The following is a 20,587-nucleotide window of genomic DNA, read 5'->3' as shown; positions in this document are numbered from 1 at the left end:
ATAGCACTAGTGTGGCTCCTCACCACTTGTACTCGATCCTACTAACCTTGTCAGTTGAGCCTCTGTCTCTCTCATTAGATCCAGACATAATCTCCTGTGACCATGGGCATCTGCTCCATCCCAACCTCCAAGGTCTCTAACACTGTGGATGCTTCATGGCTGACACCCTTTGAAAAGTTCTGCTTGAAGGATGTGCAAAAAGTGCTTCTGAATAACAGAAAACTCTCAGCTAAAAACACTTACCTCACTAAGTGTAAGTGCTTCTCCATTGGATCTCGTAGGAAAGATACATCTCCAGAGTAAGCTCCTTGCACCTCGTACTGGACTATCTTCTAGGTCTAAAAAAGAGTTTGGCTATTAACTCAGTTAGGGTGCATCTGGCAGCTATTTCAGCCTTTCACATATGGGTGGATAATAGATTCCTTTTCTCCAGCTCCAGCATCACCTGATTCTTAAAGGGTATGGCCAAACTGTGCCCTCAAATACGAGACGCCACCCGCCCTTGGGATCTGATTTTAGTCCTAACAAAATTGATGGTACCTCCCTTCAAACCCCTTGCAACTTGTTCTCTCTTCTGTGAAGGTTGCATTTCTGGTGGCAATTACCTCAGCCAGAAGGGTGGGTTAGTGGAGAGTTCTGGTGTTAGAACCCCCCGTATACAGTTTTCCATAAAGATAAAATTTATCTCTGCCTTCAACTGACATTTCTTACAAAAGTAGTCTCTAATTTTTGTGTTAAACAAGCAATCTGTGTACTCACATTTTTTCTGAAACCCCATACACTTAGAGATGAGGAAAAGCTTCACTTCTTGGATGTAGGAAGGGCTTTAAGTTTCTACCTGGAGCATGCTAAATCTCTACAGATCATCTACACAACTCTTTATAGCAGTTGCAGAGAGAGGTAGGGACCCTCCAGTTTCCATTCAGACAGTTTCATCCTGGATCTCTTCGTGCATTCGTGTATGCTACCAATTGGCTAATACTATCCAGCCAGCTGCAGTGTTGGCACATTCTACTAGAGCTCAGGCAGCTTCTGCAGCTTTCCTGGTACAAGTGCCAATTCTAGACATTTGTAAAGCAGGGACTTGGTCATCACTCTACACTTTCACTTCTCATTATGCCAATTCCCATCAGTCCAGAGACAATGCCAGTTTCAGATGGGGTGTCTTGCAATAACTGTTCAGATAGACTCTGAACTGAACCCAACTCCCTGGGTGTTTGCTTGTGAGTCACTTACAGTGGAATTGATGTGCAATCACTTGAAGAAAAAAACAATTACCTACCTTTCCATAACTGTTGTTCTTTGAGATGTGTTGCATGTGTCCTTTCCATGACCTACGCAATGTGCCCTCTGTATCGGAGTCTGTCTGATACAAAAGAACTGAGGGGGATAGGAGCGGCTCCACTCTCTTCTACCAGCACGCAATAGTGCACGGCAACACTCGAGCCACTCCAACAGGTACTGCTGAGGGAAAAAACCTCCAACTTCTGTGCACAGGGAACACATCCACCTACAGTGGCATGGACATGTGCAACACATCTCGAAGAACAACAGTTATGGAAAGGTAGATAACCATTTTTTACAAATGTGTATATTCTGCACATCTATATATTGGCAATAATATATTGATATGTATGAAGTCTTCATAGTATTTTTCCCTCTAGATGTGGCGAGAGTTGGATGCCAGAATCACAGACACTGCAAATGAATCAAAAGATAATGTGAGATATTTATACACACTTGAAAAAGTATGTCAACCGCTTTATAACTATGATCTTGTAAGTATACCTTTTGTGATTCTCAGTACACAGTTTAAATAGTCATATAGAATGCATAGAAAAACAGTAAACTTTAGGATAGAAGTAATCTTCTTTGTGGGATGCTCTACTTCAGAAAATGTATTTTTCTAAATTCTTGTGTAACTCGTTATTTTTAAACCATCGTTTTATTGGACTAGATGCAATGAAATATTAATTACTGTACCTTTTTGCATAGAAATTAAGTCTAAATTCCTATATTTTTTAAACTTGTATTTTATTAACAATTTTGACGGTCCATTTTGTCTTTTTTGGAATTGTATATACTTTTTAAAGGAGCTAAAACAGAAAAAAATACATTTATGTACACTACAAAGATCATATAATTAAATTTAGTGGCTTTCATTAAAAAATCAGCATGTACCAACAATAACCATACAATTGTATCCAAGAAACCACAGTTTCTCTAATACATGAAATATATGTTCATTTGTTAACAAATGTTGCAAGGCTGCCTAAGAGTAGCAAGATAGGGGCAGAAAATGGTCCAAGATGGTATAATTTAAGAGGGAGGAGGAGAACTCATATGTGAGCACATACAATGTAATCATCAGAAGAATATAATTTGAAAAATACCTATTTTGTTCCTTTTGAATTCCAGATATCTTTCTACTTTTGCAGATTAATGAATCTTGTTTCTCATAGTAACTCTTTATAGGCAGCTAACACAGTTCTGTGTTTAGAAGAAGAAACAACCTGCATGCCTGAAACACTCATTTCAGTTAACATGGACAAAAAAGTAATAGCAAGTGATTCTAGAAGATCCACAAGTCTGCTACTAAAAAAATATATTCATCATGTTTGATTCAGTCCCCTCAGTTAGTCTGGCAATGAATAAGATTCTCACACCCAAGCAATTTTATTGAAATTCACAGCTTTGCCTCTCTGACTTTATTTTCCAGTTGGGAGGATATATCAGCTAAGGTATTTGTACAGCGTCCATTATTGTCATCTTTGAGCACCTCATAATACCTCTGTGAGGTAGGGAAATATCAGCATTGTATAGATTGGAAACCGGCTTGTCTGAGGTCACACAGGAAGTTTTTGGCAGAATAGGGAACTGAACCTGAGTCTCCAAAGTTGCAGGCTCGCACCCTAACCAGTCATCTTTCCTCATACAGTTTGTGGCATCTGGTTTCCCTCTTCCTCAGACAGCAAGCATGGAAGCTGGTCAGTCCATGTATAAAATTCAATTTCTTCCATGCCACCATTAGAGGGGTTTTTGTCCATCTGCTTGTTACCAGGGAGAATGGGAAAAGGAGGCACAACAAGGGAAGGTTACTCACTCTTAATCCTCAAAAAGAACAGGAGTACTTGTGGCACCTTAGAGACTAACAAATTTATTTGAGCATAAGCTTTCGTGGGCTAAAACCCACTTCATCAGATGCATAGAATGGAACATATATTGAGGAGCTATATATACACACACATACACAGAGCATGAACAGGTGGGAGTTGTCTTACCATCTCTGAGAGGCCAATTAAGTAAGAGAGAAATAAAAAAAATTTGAAGTGATAATCAAGATAGCCCAGTACAGACAGGTTGATAAGAGGTGTGAGAGTACTTACATGGGGAGATAGATTCAATGTTTGTAAACATGGCTGCTACTCTGAAATCACTCTTAATCCTGTTTATCATAGTTCTCTGTTCTCTCATGTGATATCCCTCCTTCCTCTCTTCAGGGAGTGTTGCTTTAAGTATTTTCTTCTAAGTAACTTGCTGTTTTGCTTCTTTTTAAGTTTTCACTGAGAGGAAGTGGGTGAATTGAGGCTTATATACTATCTAGGATTGACAGATCTTTGCCTTCTGTTTGGTGGAGCCATAGTGTTACTATAAAGGGGTTTTGCTGTATGGAATGGGACAAATGAGGACTGCCGCAAACAGGATTAACAGTGAGCAATCTTCCCTCTGCACCACAGAGAATCACCAAGTGGTGCCAAGTATCTTGCCTTCAAATTCACAGGTACATGTGAACATGAGATCTAGATTGTCAGTGGGGTTTCTTCCCCAGGGTGCCCCTTAGGCCCTGGGCTTGGCCCCAGCACTCACTCAGGCCTCTGATCTGTGATGGCTGGGTGTTTTCCCATGCCAGTTCCACTCAGAAGGGGCTCAGCGAGAGGGCTGAGATAGTCCACCCCTTCCAGCGTTGTCAGTGAACTGAAGAAGGGGAATTAACACAAATGAATTATCCCATGACTGTGGTAAGATTCTTTTCCTTCAAAGAGCTCTTGTTGAGCTGCAGCCCCTAACTAAGTTCACAGGCAAATATAGAGGAATAGTCACCTCAAAAACTGAATCAGGATCAGACCCTCCCTTCTTTCAAAGAGAGGCTAGTGGGCAGCAGGCATCAGAGGAGCCCCTGCCTTGTCAGCCCTCTCTCCAGGGGCTGAGGACTGGAGGTCTGCTTTCCTCCTTGGTCTGCCACCAATGTGCTGGGTTTTCCCCCTTTTGAGCTCTTTCCTCCAGGTCCGACATCTCTCATAGGTGTGGTGTGGTGGGGCCACCTGAGCCCACATTAACTCATTAACCCTAAATTGCCTAGTGTGGTGTTTTGTATACCCCATTACACTGTTCTAGAGTAGATTTCAGAGTGATAGCCGTGTTAGTCTGTATCAGCAAAAACAACGAGGAGTCCTTGTGGCACCTTAGAGACTAACAAATTTATTTGGGCATAAGCTTTCGTGGGCTAGAACCCACTTCATCAGATGTATGGAGTGAAAAATACAGTAAGCAGTATATATAGTATAGCACATGAAAAGATGGGAGTTGCCCTACCAAGTGTGTGTGTGTGGGGTCAGTGGTAGCAATTCAATCAAGGTGGAAGTGGCCTATTCTGAACAGTTGACAAGAATAAGAATTAAGGGGGGAAGGATAGCTCAGTGGTTTGAGCATTGGCCTGCTAAACCCAGCGTTGTAAGTTCAATCCTTGAGGGGGCCACTTGGGGATCTGGGGCAAAATCAGTACTTGGTCCTGCTAGTGAAGGCAGGGAGCTGGACTCAATGACCTTTCAAGGTCCCTTCCAGTTCTAGGAGATGGGATATCTTTATTTATTTTTATATAATAATTAACTGTAGTTCTTAGGTAAGTCTATGATAGTTTTAGATGTCCCATGTGCTGCAATTTCCACCTTCTATGGGTGATTGTTCCACTATCTAAAATCTTTGCTAGGCAGTTTTCTTCTTGCTATTCAATCTAAAATTTACCCTTTCTTAATTAGGTATGCTATGCTTGACAGGAATATCCTTAAAGATTATTCATTACAGGGAAAGAGATGATTTTAAAATATTTAGGAGCAAGTGGAATTTCACACCAGGAATTTCAAGAAATTCTTTCAAATATCAGGTTTCAGTGTAACAGCCGTGTTAGTCTGTATCCGCAAAAAGAAGAACAGGAGTACTTATGGCACCTTAGAGACTAACAAATTTATTAGAGCATAAGCTTTCGTGGACTACAGCCCACTTCTTCGGATGCATATAGAATGGAACATATATTGAGGAGATATATATACACACATACAGAGAGCATAAACAGGTGGGAGTTGTCTTACCAATTGGCCTCTCAGAGTTGGTGTGTATATATATCTCCTCAATATATGTTCCATTCTATATGCATCCGAAGAAGTGGGCTGTAGTCCACGAAAGCTTATGCTCTAATAAATTTGTTAGTCTCTAAGGTGCCACAAGTACTCCTGTTCTTCTTTTTTCAAATATCAATATCAGAGGGCTAGGGTTTAGGATTCCGAGGCCCTGATTCAACAAAGTCCTTAAGCACATACTTACCTTTAAGAATTCACTAGTCCCAGTTGTAGTTATAGGGGATTACTATTGTGTTTAAATTTGAGAATGTGCTTAAGTATTTGTTGAATCAGGGCCTTAAATGAGCCCCAAACCTAGTTTCCTTTCTATCAGAAAGAGGGAAAAGAAAGGAATGAAACCAGTAGCACCTGGTTCTCTAGAGCATGATTCATATTTAGAGGATGAAGGATTCTGCACCAAGAAATTAAGGCCTTCCTTCCAGTTTGATGGCATCTGAAGAGGTTTATTGCATGCTTTAAAATGGCCTTTGTGATAGCAAGAATGTTTTTATGCCACCAGGCCTTTCTCCAAAAAATCTCCTTCCCCTATTTACAATATTAGTTCCTCTTAGTTTACTGTCCCATATTTCAGAAGTTTGTCATTCTTGTAGAGTGGTGAGTTGCATGTATTTGGGAGAAATCACCTGGCAGGATCGCCATTACAGCTCTCCCTCCAGATATAAAATACTTAGGAGAAAGCATACCCTCAATTATTCCTTTTGTTTCTCATCGTAGAAATGGTGATCCCAACAACGATCAGGATAAAGATTGATTTGGGACTCCCCAATGCTTTCTCTTCGTCTCTGAAAACTGCTTCCATTCTTTGGAGAAACATTGGATTCATTTATTTAGAATAAAATGAGACATCTTAGTGATTCAGAAAAAATAACACAAAATTTGAATATCTTCAACTCGGTACTCGGGAAGCTTTTACACCAACTAACCACTATTCAAGAGAAAATTTCCAGAGTGAAGGACAAAATACCTGCAAGAAGACATAAAAGCAGACAACCCTATCCCCATCTCAGAGCTGTTTTCTCAGTGTTTATTTTATTTAATGATATCCAAAAAGCCAAAGGGATTTAGGTATATCCTAGATCTGAAATGGCTGAGCCAGTTCATCCTCAAAAAGCACTTCAACAGAAAGAAATTAAAAACAAAATTTGATCATCCATCTAGTATTCTTCTTGACATTTGCGGTCCTTCAAAATGCTTATGTGTGTGTATTAATGGAAGAGTGTTGCCAGCAGTATTTTTGGATCCCCCTTAAGATTTCTCATCTCCTATTCTGTGTCTGGCACAGAATTTTCACTAAAATGGATGTGTATTAGCTGTAGAACTAAAGGAGAGAAGGTCTGGTTATAGTGTCTTATCTTAGGGTACATCTACACTACAGTGGGGAGTCGATTTAAGATACGCAAATTCAGCTACGTGAATAGCGTAGCTGAATTCGACATATTGCAGCCGACTTACCCCGTTGTGAGGACGGCGGCAAAATCGACTTCTGCCGCTTTTTGTCGGCGGCGCTTACTACCACCTCCGCTGGTGGAGTTAGAGCGCCGATTCGGGGATCGATTGTCGCGTCCTGACGGGACGTGATAAATCGATCCCCGAGAGGTCGATTTCTACCCGCCGATTCAGGCGGGTAGTATAGACCAGACCTTAGACTGGCTGATTTGACTAAGAGGAGAAAGCCAGATCTATAATACATTTTGTTTTTTACCACTTCCATTGTGTAGGGCTTGAAATTAATTCTAAGAAAAGCTCTTTATCTTTAATTTGTTCCATGAATCACCTGGGAATGTATTTTGACAAATCTGGAGACAGACTTTCATTTTCCCAAGAAAATCAAAATTAAGTCCAGTATGCAGTCTTTGAAAGAGATTCACTCTGTTAGGTCTTTTAGTCTGCTGCAAGGATTTCTGCAAATCCTGCTTTGGAAAAATTGAAAACTAGATGATATAAGGTGCTTTGATATGATCAAATACTTCATTTGACTTGGTGGTAAGACAATGTTTCATCACCCTGTCTACCTTGTCATAAGAAGAGCATTTTTAAAACACGGTCCCAGAGATTTTGTTGCAGTCCTTAGCATTCTGAGATGACACGTTCAGGCATTTCATTTTTAATTTGCATAAAGTTCTTGTGCTGGGTATTCCCATCTCAGCAAGATGCTGACAAATGCCACTGTACAACTTCTATTTTTTTGAGTAATGTCCCTATGGATGCTCCACTTCAAGTGTGAATGTGCCCCATGTGCATTCAATCATAGATTTTAGGTAGAGGTGCTCATCCGGCCCATGCATGCATTCAACACAGCCTCATGCTCTGCACTGAGGCTATATAGAGCTGTGTGAGCGAACTGTCCTCCGTTCCTTGTCAACCACCTCAGCCTGAGATGGTGTCTCAGTTCAACTTATGTTAACTTTTTTTTTTGCATAGTTTTACTAAGTTTAATTATAGTAGTAGTTAGTAAATAAAATAAATAAATAAAGTTTGTAAGAGCCTATGTCTTTTCAGTTTCTTCCTTTGGGGGAACATTATGTTACTAGGAGTGTATGCCTGGCTCTCTGAGGTTTAAATGTTGCTTTTCATGCCACGAGGCTTTGCCAGTGAATGATGGGCACTGCTGTTGCATCTGTTGCCTTGAGGAATCACATGTCCCCCAAAAGTGTAACTTTTGTCTGTTTTTAAAATTGAGAGGCAGAACAAACTGGGAGATCAATTCACATCTCCTCATGATGGAGAGCTCCCGCTATCCTGCTTCTGACCCACGCCATGGGACCCCCTCTCCCACATACACTGGTTTGTGAGCAAGTTGAGCACCTCATCCACTTCGGCACAGCACTCTCCTAGAACTTCTAAGAGGAAAACTCAAGAATTTTTTGAGAAGGACTCTATGAAAATGAGTTAAGGTTCCTCAGGTCAAGAAATGTCTTCAAAGAAATACTGGTCATCGATTGAGACAGCTGCATTGACGCCCACTAGTTCCCAATTCGATACCAATGAGACTGCAGGTTCCTCAGATACTACCAGCACCACTGAACCCAGAGAACCTAAGGATTTTGGCTTTGAAAGGTTATCAGTACCATCAGGGGATTAAGGCAACAAAGAAGACAACTTCCTCTTCTAAGAGGGTACTGTTACCCAGAGTTTTCAGAACCCAAAGCACTGGCAACTTTACTGTTTTCTCCAGGTGGTGTTAGGAATAACACAGTAATAACACAGTGGGGACACAGTTCCTCCATCTGATATATGATTGATACAAACCAAAATGCTTTTTACCTGAAACTTTTTTTTTATTAGGTCTTAAGGATGCGCACGCACACATACACACACATTCTCACATGGTAACAATAGGTTCACAGCATTCCAAACATTTATAGTTACCCAACAAGTCTGAAATCGAGGAATCAACAGCCAGGCTTCTGGAGGGCCCTTCTTTCCGTCTATCTGCTGAGGAACTTAGGTGTCAGATCCTTGCCCAAAGAAAGCTTCCTCAGACTGCTCCTAAGCACACTTTCTAGCTAAACTTTTTGTAAAATTTCTGTGAACAAAGCACATAATTCATAATAGCCCCAATAGGCTAATAATTTTCTCTGCAACAGGTATTAACAATTAATTATTCTCCTTATCAGCAAAGCATTACAACAATAAAGCAATAACAACAATAAAACTTACATGTCAGAGGCACCTAAAACCAAAGCTGTCCAAACATTCCTTCTATTTTCATGGAACCTTAACTCCCTGTCCCAACGTCCTATTCTGATAGCAAAACTGCAAACATTCAGGTGCATGGCCTTGTCTCTCTATTTCTAGCTGTGTGATGTTTAGCTGGCAGTAGCGGAACACACAAGATAACTGACTGCAGTACTGTCAAATTCTGGGATGCATGCAGAAATGTCAAATTTGGGGGGTACAGTACCAGTAAAGTCAGCCCAGCTCTCAGTATTTAACATCTGAGTACCTCAGAAGACCAAACAATCATCTAGCATGGTACATTCCTCAGAGTGCTTGAACTCCAGAGCAATGTTCACTCTCTCTTTTACAGTCACCTCTGCTCAGGCTGCTACCTTGGTAATAATCACCATATGAGTACCGCAAGAATTCAGATTTTCAAGGGACATAACTATGACAGAGATGCCTGATTCTCCTTTCTTTGGTACTGATCTGTTCTTGGTACTGAGGGCCTCTGTCTCCAAACATTCACTTGGTACCAATGGAATCTCCCCCATTTTCTACTGTGCTCCACCTTTAGAGAGAGATGATGGGGATTTTTCTTTGGCTTATTAGATATCTATTCAAGGCTCCCCTCCGCATTATCAGAGGAGTATTTTCCCCAGAGACTTCTAAGAAGAAAGAACACACTTGAAAAAGACATTCTCAGGCTCCATCCCAATGGTCTGAGTATATTTGGATGCTTCCTTCTGTACCATATGGGCCCCCGCAATGGCCATATTGGGACCCCCGGGTGGCATACCATCAACAATTTTCTAGAACACCGAGCCTTACTCTTCAGCACAATAAAAGTAGAAAATCTCCTCCATTCTCTCTCCCACAAAGGCCTGAACCATGAGAGGAGACTTTTGAGAAACAGGAGGCTAGAGCAAATAAGGAAGTCACTCTGTTAACTAACATCTCTTCTTCATCCCCAGATGAAGCAGTCATGCCTCCTCCCTCATAGTTGACTGAGAATTTCAAGTGGTTTCAGGACTTCATTAAAAGGACAGAGAATTCCTTAGAAATACCACTTGAAGAAGTTAAGGAGTTACAACGTAAACTGCTAGACATTTTGCATACAGCATCATCTGCTCGAATTGTGCTACTGATTAATGAGGTTCTATTGGATCCTGCAGAATAATCTAGCACACCCCAGTAATGATACTGTCCACCTCAAAATGGGCTGATAAAAATATTATGTCCCGTCTAAAGACTTGGAGTTTCTTCTTTGAGTAATGTTCCCATGGGTGCTCCACTGTAGGTGTATGTGTGTCCCTGCGTCTCTAATCGGAGATTTTTGGTAGCAGTGTCCATTGAGCTGTGATGTTCTCTCCCTCATTCTGGTCTGCCTCAAGGCTATATAGCACTGCACTGGTGAACCCCTCTCACTTCCTTCTCAACCGCCTTTGGTCTCCAACGAGCGAGTTTGTCCCTTCCTTATCTGTGTCATTAGCATAAGTAGTAGTTGTTTTTGTTTCTTTTGTTCTCCTCAATAGTAGTGTTTCCTTTTCTTTTATTCTGTTGGGATTAAAGGGAAAAAAAGAAGACAAAGAAAGAAAGAACTTTAGTTTACATTTCCTGCCCTGTCTGGGGGCATTCCCCCCACCTCCGACAATGTTTAGTAGACTCTACGTTTTTTCAGTTTAAAAAAAAAAGAGGGAAAGGAGAAGAGGAGTAAAGAAGACCTTTCTTCTGCATTCCTCATTGTTAGAGGATGATAGGTTCCTGACTAGGGGAATGCCCAGTTCTCCCTACTCCAAGAGATGCCTCTCCTGCAAGAAGTTGATTCCTGTAATGGCCAGACATGCTCACTGTATCTAGTGCCTGTAGGGTGACCAGATGTCCTGACTTTATAGGGACAGTCCTGATATTTGGGGCTTTTTCTTTTATAGGTGCCTATTACCCCTCACCCCCGTCCTGATTTTTCACCCTTGCTATCTGGTCACCCTAGGTACTTGGGAGAGTCTCACAGAAGTGCTTCACCTGCCACAGCTAAAATGGCAGTCTCGTAGGAACTGGGAGTTGAAGTTAAAACTCCTTATGGAGAAGGCACTTCAGTCTCCAGGGGATTCCGGTGCTGACCCTGGATCATCCCCAGAGCCTTTAACTTCAAAGGGGATAGAGTCGTGAAAAAAACCAACAACCCAGCAGACTCCCCCTGTAAAGGGCTCCCAGACATTGGCCAGTCAGAGGGGTTCCCCAGTGTGGCCACCTCGGTACTGATGGCTCCAGAAACACATGGGCTCTGAGTAATTGGCCAGCCAGAGGGGCTCCCCAGTGCAGCCACCTTGGAACCGAGGGTACCAGCAGCTCTGAAGCATGGTACCCAGAAAGGGGCCTCCACTATGATCTCGGCTGCAGCTGCTGCACTACATGGAGAAACCGGGGGGCTCAGGCAGTCAGGCTCTGAGGCAACAGTATCGCCCCCTAAGGAGACAGACAATTATCATACCATCTCTAAAAGAGTGACAAAGAGAAAAATTTGGTCTCAGGTGCGACAAACTCCCATCTAGGTACTCAACCATCGGTACTGACAGTGTACCACAGACACTCCTCTGCAGTACCAAGTGAGCCCATGGTACCCATGAGTTCTCGTACCCTGGAGACCTGTGGTCCCAGTACCCAGGGAAAGACAATTACTGTACCATCTCTAAAAGAGTGGCATTGACAAAACTTTCAGTACTGGGTGCAACAAAACTCTCATCTAGGGAATGCTCAGCACCTTCTTAACCATCAGTACAGACAAAGTACCATAGACACTCTTCTGCGGTACCGACTGAACGGTGACCAGAGGAGAGGCCAACAGAGGGAGTTTGCCTGGGAACTATCCAAGAGGAGCTATGGCTTCTGTGAGCAGTAAATACAACATCTGAAGGGGTTCTTAGAAGAAGACAATATGGATAGCGAGCAATAAGCTGTTGTGACCTGTACAGGATGTGCCATGTTTGTCAAGATGGAGCCCCAAGATCCTGACCCATGGAGGAAGCCTTGAAGCCCTTGCTGACTTCTGAAGATTTCCACATTATTGGACTCTTTATGTATACCCGAAAAGGGGTGTACTTGAATGTATGACCCAAATGGAGGGCTGAGTCACTAAGGACAGACCACCACAAGGCAGGACTATAGTGAGAAAGGGGATGCCTGGGAGAAAGACAACCTGCCACACCCCATCCAAACCAATAGGCATCACTGACGGTGAGTGTTCCCCTTCAATCCCCCCAAAACCTCTAGACTACTTAGCACAACTTGTACCATGACTGATAAACAATCGAGAGGATTTTATGTGTAGCTATAGGATCTTTTATAATCATACTAGAGAGAAAACAAAAATGTTAACTACAAAGTTTATTTAGTGTAGATCAGGCCTTAAAGAGTTAGTAGAGTTGGCCAGAAAGAGCACTAAAATCAGCCTCTGATTGGTTCTGCTACCTTTGTGTTGAAGAAAGCAAGAAGAATCTATACATTGTGACATAGTGTCCAGACTACAGTAATCACATTGACAGATAGTAATCTGAATTGGCAAACAGAAAGTCTAACGCCAGCCCTGGCAATCCCATTAAAACACTGGGGTCCAATGTTTGCCAAGAAGCCAGCCTCAGTACCACTGTCATGGAGACTGGGTGGGCCACTGTATCATCTACGTCCAGTGCTGTCTCTAGCACCAGACTGGCTATTAACTGATCTCTCTAAGAATGGCCTGAAACTGCTCCTTTTCTGTCTCCAGTAAATGTTCCAGAAATGCATTGAGTTTCCCATAATTAATAAAATTGTATTTGGCCATGACAGTTTGGTAATTCATGACTCAAAATGGTATTGTCGCTGACAAATACGACATCCTGCCAAGCCCAATCGTATGGGGTCGACTTGACATTATGTTGCTTGCTTTGTGCATTAACCACATCCACTATGATGGGGATGGGTTGCGGATGTTGAAATAGGAAGTCTGCCTCTTTGGGAGGGATGTAGTATTTTTTTATTATTATTATTTTAATTTTTGACTCTGTTGGTGGTCTGTGCGATGGAGGCTGGTGTCTGCCGGATGACTTTGGTAGGCTCTTGAATCGCCTCATTAATTGGGACGACAATTCTGGATGAGGAGGAGGTGTTCAGAATATCTACCTACTTGTGATATGTATCTGCCTCCTCCTGTAGGGGAATCTGCACCTCAGATTGGTAAGATCCAGAAAGTTCTTAAAATCGTCACTTAGTGATGGGGGGGAGGCAGTACAGCCTCATCTGGTGGAGATGAGGAGAAGTTTGATGGAGGAGTAGCTTCCACTTCGAGCCCTTCTTCCTGTTCTGAAAAAGCTTCCTCCTCCCCTGGCTCAGGGTCTTTGGATAGCCAGGCTGTAGGAGACCATCTGGTGGACTCTCTCTGAGAGACACTGGATGGGCGTGACATGTGTCTGTACATCGCACAAGGATTGCAATATGGCCATGGAGGGGTGGGGGTTGGGTTGGGGGAGATGGTGGGCATGGCAATGGGGCTCGGACCACAATTGTAGATTGGCCCGATGGAATTGGGGAGGACCCTTGTATTGTGATGATGGGCCGTGATGAGGGCCATGGAATGACCTCCTTCTGGCCACTGTCAAACTCGTCCCTGGGTAAGGGCAGCGCTGACTTGGGTATTGGTGGCACATGGTCCGGTGCCAAGAGCAATTCCAGGTACCAGGATGTGCTCAGTACCGGGGCCCTGATATTGAGTAATGGGGATTGTAGTTCTTCCCCAGCCATCAGGTATCCCAGGTACCAGAACTCATAGAATCATAGAAGATTAGAGTTGGAAGAGACCTCAGGGGGTCATCTAGTCCAACCCCCTCCTCAAAGCAGGGCCAACCCCAACTAAGTCATCCCGGCCAGGGCTTTTTTCAAGCTAGGCCTTAAAAACCTCTAAGGATGGAGATTCCACCATCTCCCTAGGTAACCCGTTCCCGTACTACATCACCCTCCTAGTGAAATAGTTTTTCCTAATATCCAGCCTAGACCTCTCCCACTGCAACTTTAGACCATTGCTCCTTGTTCTGTCATCTGTCACCACTGAGAACAGTCTAGCTCCATCCTCTTTGGAACCCCCCTGCTTCCAGTAGTTGAAGGCTGCTATCAAATCCCCCCTCACTCTTCTTTTCCACAGACTAAATAAGCCCAGTTCCCTTAGACTCTCCTCATAAATCATGTGCCCCAGCCCCTAATAATTTTCATTGCCCTCTGCTGGACTCTCTCCAATTTTTCAACATCCTTTCTGTAGTGGGGGGCCCAAAACTGGACGCAATACTTCAGATGTGGCCTCACCAGTGCCGATTAGAGGGGAATAATCACTTCCCTCGATCTGCTGGCAATTCTCCTACTAATGCGGCCCAATATGCCATTAGGCTTCTTGGCAATAAGGGCACACTGTTGCCTCATATCCAGCTTCTCGTCCACTGTAATCCCCAGTCCTTTTCTGCAGAACTGCCGCTTAGCCAGTCAGTCCCCAGCCTGTAGCAGTGCATGGGATTCTTCCGTCATAAGTGCAAGACTCTGCACTTGTCCTTGTTGAACCTCATCAGATTTCTTTTGGCCCAATCCTCCAATTTGTCTAGGTCACTCTGGACACTATCCCTACCCACCAGCATATCTACCTCTCCCCTCAGCTTAGTGTCATCTGCGAACTTGCTGAGGGTGCAATCCATCCCATCATTCAGATAATTAATGAAGATGTGGAACAAAACCGGCCCCAGGACCGACTCCTGGGGCACTCCGCTTGATACGGGCTGCCAACTAGACATTGAGCTGTTGATCACTACTCGTTGAGCCTGATGATCTAGCCAGCTTTGTATCCACCTTATAGTCCATTCATACAATCCATACTTTTTTAACTTGCTGTCAAAAATACTGTGGGAGACCATATCAAAAGCTTTGCTAAAGTCAAGGTATATCAGGTCCACTGCTTGCCCCATATCCATAGAGCCAATTATCTCATCATAGAAGGCAATCAGGTTGCCCTTGGTGAATCCATGTTGACTGTTCCTAATCACCTTCTTCTCCTCCAAGTGCTTTAAAATTGATTCCTTGAGGACCTGCTCCTTTTTTTTCCCCGGGGACTGAGGTGAGGCTGACCGGTCTGTAGTTCCCCGGATTCTCCTTCTTCCCTTTTTTAAAGATGGACACTATATTTGCCTTTTTCCAATCATCTGGGACCTCCCCTGATCACCACAAGTTTTCAAAGATAATGGCCAATGGCTCCGCAATAACATCAGCCAACTCTCTTGGCATCTCGGATGCATTGCATCTGGCCCCATGGACTTGTGCATGTCCAGCTTTTCTAAATAGTCCTTAACCTTCTTTCACCACTAAGGGCTGCTCACCTCCTCCACATTCTGTGCTGCCCAGTGCAGCAGTCTGGGAGCTGACCTTGTCTGTGAAGACCGAGGCAAAAAAAGCATTGAGTACTTCAGCTTTTTCCACATAGTCCGTCACTAGGTTGCCTCACCCATTCAGTAAGGGTCCCACACTTTCCCTGACCTTCTTCTTGTTGCTAACATACCTGTAGAAATCCTTCTTGTTACCCTTCACATCCCTTGCTAGCTGCAACTCCAGTTGTGCTTTGGCCTTCCTATTACACCCCTGCATGCTCAAGTAATATTTTTTTATTCCTCCCTAGTCATCTGTCTAAGTTTCCACTTCTTATAAGCTTCCTTTTTGTGTTTAAGCTCACCAAAGATTTCTCTGTTAAGCCAAGCTGGTCACCTGCCATATTTGCTGTTCTTTCTGCACACTGGGATTGTTTGTTCCTGCACCCTCAAAAAGGCTTCTTTAAAATACAGCCAGCTCTCCTGGACTCCTTTTCCCCTAATATTAGCCTCCCAGGGGTCCTGCCCATCATTTCTCTGAGGGAGTTAAAGTCTGCTTTTCTGAAGCCAAAGATCCATATTCTGCTACTCTTCTTTCTTTCTTTTGTCAGGATCCTAAACTCAACCATCTCATGATCACTGCTGCCCAGGTTGCCACCCACTTCTACTTCCTCTACCAATTCTTCCCTGTTTGTGAGCAGCAGATCAAGAGGAGCACGGCCCCTAGTTGGTTCCTCCAGCACTTGCACCAGGAAGTTGTCCTCAACACTCTCCAAAAACTTCCTGGATTGTGTGTGCACTGCTGTTTTGCTCTCCCAGCAGATGCCAGACTGATTGAAGTCCCCCATGAGAACCAGTGCCTGTGATCTGGAAACTTGTGTTAGTTGTCTGAAGAAAGGCTCTTCTATCTCATCCTCCTGGTCTGGTGGTCTATAGTGGATGCCCACCACGACATCACCCTTGTTGCTCTCACCTCTAAACTTAACCCAAAGACTCTCAACAGGCTTTTCTCCAGTTTCATACTTGAGCTCTGAACAATCATACTGCTCTGTTAAATATAGTGCAACTGCTCCACCTTTTCTCCCCGGCCTGTCCTTTCTGAACAGTTTATACCCATGCATGCCAGTGCTCTAGTCATGTGAGTTACCCCACCAAGTCTCTGTTATTCCAATCACATCATAGTTCCTTGACTGCCAGGACTTCTAATTCTTCCTGCTTGTTTCCCAGGCTTCTTGCATTCGTGAACAAGCACCTAAGATAACTAGCCAATTGCCCTGCTTTCTCAGTTTGAGTCAGGAGGCTCCCCTGTTGCACCCTCCTCCTTGTGTTTCCTTCCAGTATCCAACTTTCCCACTTACCTCAGGGATTAGGTCTTCATCCCCTGGTGAAGTTAGTTTAAAGCCCTCCTCACTAGGTTAGCAAGCCTGCCTGCGAAGATGCTCTTCCCTCTCTTTGTTAGGTGGATCCCATCTCTTCCTAGCAATCCCTCTTTCTGGAACAACATCCCATGGTCGAAGAATCCAAAGCCCTCTCTCCAATACCACCTGTGTAACCATGCATTTGCTTCCACAATTTGATGGTCCCTACCTGTGTAGTAGTAGGATTTTATGTTTGTGTTTTATATAAATTAGAATGAAGGATAAAGAATAATAATGTAGCATGTATTAAATGTATTGATGTATGATTTGACCGTATTCTGCCAGCCACCCTTTCTGAAAGCGGGAAGGAATGGCCTAGTGTGCTATTGGTAAAGATGCATCAGCCAGAATCTTGTTTCTGAAGCTGATTTCAAGGCAGTAATAGACCTTTAGGGTCCCCACTTTGTTGTAGGTTAAATATTAGCATTTTGAAATAAGTAAAAGAATGCAATGATTGTTTTCTCCTGCATTGCAATTTGATGTTCCTGTTCAAATGTTCTGTGTAAATCAATCCTGTTTTGTGTGTGAATGAGGAATGTGTGTGTTAGAAGATAAGTGTGAAGGCCATCATCGGCCCAGATGTTCCAGGGAAGAATTGAGGACAGGCATAACGGTGCCAGAAGATTGCAACATGCCACTATTGAGATGTCAGAGGAGGGCAGATTGATGATTCTAAAAGAGAAGGCAGGCACCTATCATTGGGGACAAAATAGCTGTGATAAAAACCAGCATGGGGTAACTCCCTGAGAGACTGATGAAAGAACAAGATAAAGAATAAGAAGAACAATTTAAGAAAACAAGCACCCGTCAAATGGCGATTGATTATAGCATGAGGGTGCAAAACTCATTGGTCCCAATGAAGGAAGATCTCTATATGAACAGGGTGCTTTGCCATGAAACTTTGGGTTCGTCCTGCCAAGATTTCCCTGGAGCATTGTGTCGTGACCAACAGAACCTGGCTCCTCCCTACCCGCGATCAGCCTAGCTGGACACTAGGTTGCTCCAGACTCTGGACTGGTAACTATAACATCGACTGGCGGGATGGTGTGTGTGTGTGTGTGATATTGAATGCATATGCTAATTGTTGTATCTCCAATAGATGTGGCATATTGCCTTTTCCTCTGAAAAAGGGTCCTGGGTGCTTCTTATAATCATAACACCTGGGCCTTTTCCTTCAACAGGGAGGATGGACGAGAACATGACTTGTGCCTCAAACTCCTTTATCTTTCTTCCCAGAGCCACATACTGTGCAGTGACCTGCTCGAGGTCATTCTTGGCAGTATCATTGGTGCCCAAGTGGAGAAGTAACAAGGGTAGCAGTCTGAGGGCTTGATCAGTCTTGGCAGATAGTCCATCGCATCCTGAATTCTAGCTCCAGGCAAGCTGCACACTTCTTGAGTTCCCTGGTCCGGATGGCAGATGGATGACTCTGTCCCCTTAGGAGGGAGTCCCCGACCACCACCGCCCATCTCCTCCTCTTGGGAGTGGTGGTCGTGGAACCCTCATCCCTAGGACAATGCATCCCATGCCTTCTGGTCGATGGGGCCTTCTTCTGATCCCTTCCCTCAGATGACTCTTCCAAACCATTCTCCACTGTAGTACCTGTGCAGGGAGCCTGAAAATGGTTTCTTACCTCTATCTGCACTGGGGGTAAATGGGGTCTCCTCTTCCTTCTTTTGGAGGTCACACGCTGCCAATTTTCTACCCTGTTCTGCACTGCCCTCTCTGATTCTTCAGCATGCCGTGCCTGCAGTACTAAACGCTGACATCTGTGCAATATGTGACAAGTTCTTTAAGACTGATAGATGTGATTTGAAGATAGATGTAATTTAAAAGTTGTAAATAGGAAATTTGGTAAGGGGAAGAAGCTCACATAATTTTCTTAAAAATTTCTTTATTTTAGGTGTCTATGGCACATGGAATACAAAATTTAATTAATGCTATAAGAATGATTCACAGTGTTTCAAGGTATTACAATACTTCAGAGAGAATGACATCATTGTTTATAAAGGTAAGCACATTAATATCCAGGCTTCATTTATATCAAGTGTGATGAAAGCAAACAGCTCTGAATATGACATTGCAGAAACTCTTGTTTTACTTCAATCAGCAGGATATCTTGGTGAAAAGTGGTAAGGATTTTATAAAGCTGTGATGCCCACTACTAAATATATAACACTTCTGTTTTCATGCTATAAAACAAATCAAGCATAAAGAAAACATCAGGCATTGCAATTGCAATTTGTTTCTTATAGTATTTTATATAGGCTCATAAAGGTCTAGATTATGTCATCTTTATATTTAGTAGTACCTTGCTCCGCAAATACTATTCAACATGCAAAAAGAGAAGGAACCGAAGCAGAGTAAAAGTGGAGTTCCTACCCTCTTTTTTCCAAGAACTCTATGATGGACAAAATAGGTGGCAGGTCCAAGCATGAATGCTCTCTACTTCTTATCCTATAGGTCTGCTACTGTCCTCTAACTTCTCTCTCAGAACTTGTCTATGTCTGGCCAAATGATACCCCCTTGTCAGGATACATTACAGATTCTCTAGGGCTCTTCCCAGGTTCGTTCACAGGGTTATTCCAAAACTTTTCTCAAACTCTTTCTTTATGGAAACCCAGAGCCCTGGCTCCTAGTCTCTCTAAACAGGTAGTGGCCTAGAACACTCCATCCAGAACTTCTGAGTTTTACTAGCCAAAACTCAAGCAGAGAAGATATCACATTTGTTTTCTCAGGACATTGCCCTTCACCCATGGATGCACCCTGCACCCATGGATGCAGCCATTTCTAGTTGGAACACTGGGTAGCCTCTGTGTATGTATGTTTAAAATATACAACAAACATGGTGTCTTCTGTTCTTGAGTTTTTGCTAGTGACATTCTGTGAGTATCTATATATTTTACACATATGTGTGGGTGTGGATATGGTGTGTGTAGATAGATAAACTCACCTGTGGGAATGATTTATGACTTCTAGTGGAGGTCCTGGCTCACATACTCCACAACTACCACATGGGTAAAAATTCTCAGAACTTTGGTAATTCTGCTTGTCTCGTGGTGGGAAACTAAGATCCAGGAGTGAGAATCCTGTTAGAGTGATCTCTTGAGAAGCAGAATTATGAGCAAACATCTTTTCCTTTTATGCCTGAGACTTGTTCAAATATTATATCAGGATCTAGAAGTATCTAAAATACTGTACTGTTGTCCTTAAATCACATATGTTAGGACATTTTATGTAAATGTGATTGAAAAGTTCCAATTGCAGGTATATAATTTGTTTTTTTCAAGGTGTAATAAAAACAAAATTTTGGAGATCATTAACAAAGTTTGTTTTTCATTTATATGTACTAGGTTACAAATCAAATGGTTACAGCATGTAAGGCATATATTACTGATGGTGGTTTATCTCGTGTATGGGACCAGGATACACCTGTAGTAATTAAAAAAATTCAGGTTTGTATAGTGGTATTTTGTTGTTTTCACTGGTTCAGATCACCTTCTGATCTGGGTTTTTATTTAATCTAGTAAGCACCTGCTTGTAGGACTGCCCTAAAGTCCATCATTTTTATTATAAAAGTATGCATTGCTTTGTATTATAAAGTTTTTCAGATTTCATATTAAATACATTATTCAAAGCTGATTTATTACTATTAAAATAAACATATAATACTGTAGGATTTAAAAAAGAGACAGTCCCACTATTTAGAGTGTTCACTCTAAGG

The 20,587-nt window shown here is 42.8% G+C and overlaps 1 protein-coding gene across 1 annotated transcript in view; it reads left to right on the top strand.

Annotated features, from left to right (window-relative positions):
• DNAH8 (dynein axonemal heavy chain 8) overlaps positions 1 to 20,587 on the top strand; it is a 581,193-nt gene that overhangs the window by 64,843 nt on the left and 495,763 nt on the right. The window contains exons 10-12 of the mRNA XM_054024546.1: positions 1,665 to 1,778; positions 18,767 to 18,874; positions 20,217 to 20,318. Coding sequence (XP_053880521.1) covers positions 1,665 to 1,778; positions 18,767 to 18,874; positions 20,217 to 20,318 — 324 coding nt within the window. The remainder of the gene's footprint in view (positions 1 to 1,664; positions 1,779 to 18,766; positions 18,875 to 20,216; positions 20,319 to 20,587) is intronic.

This window comes from Malaclemys terrapin, chromosome 3, assembly GCF_027887155.1.
Source record: "Malaclemys terrapin pileata isolate rMalTer1 chromosome 3, rMalTer1.hap1, whole genome shotgun sequence".
Taxonomy (NCBI): Eukaryota; Metazoa; Chordata; order Testudines; family Emydidae; genus Malaclemys; species Malaclemys terrapin.
The sequence above is the reverse complement of the archived record's forward strand: the minus strand, read 5'-3'. Positions and strand labels throughout refer to the sequence as shown.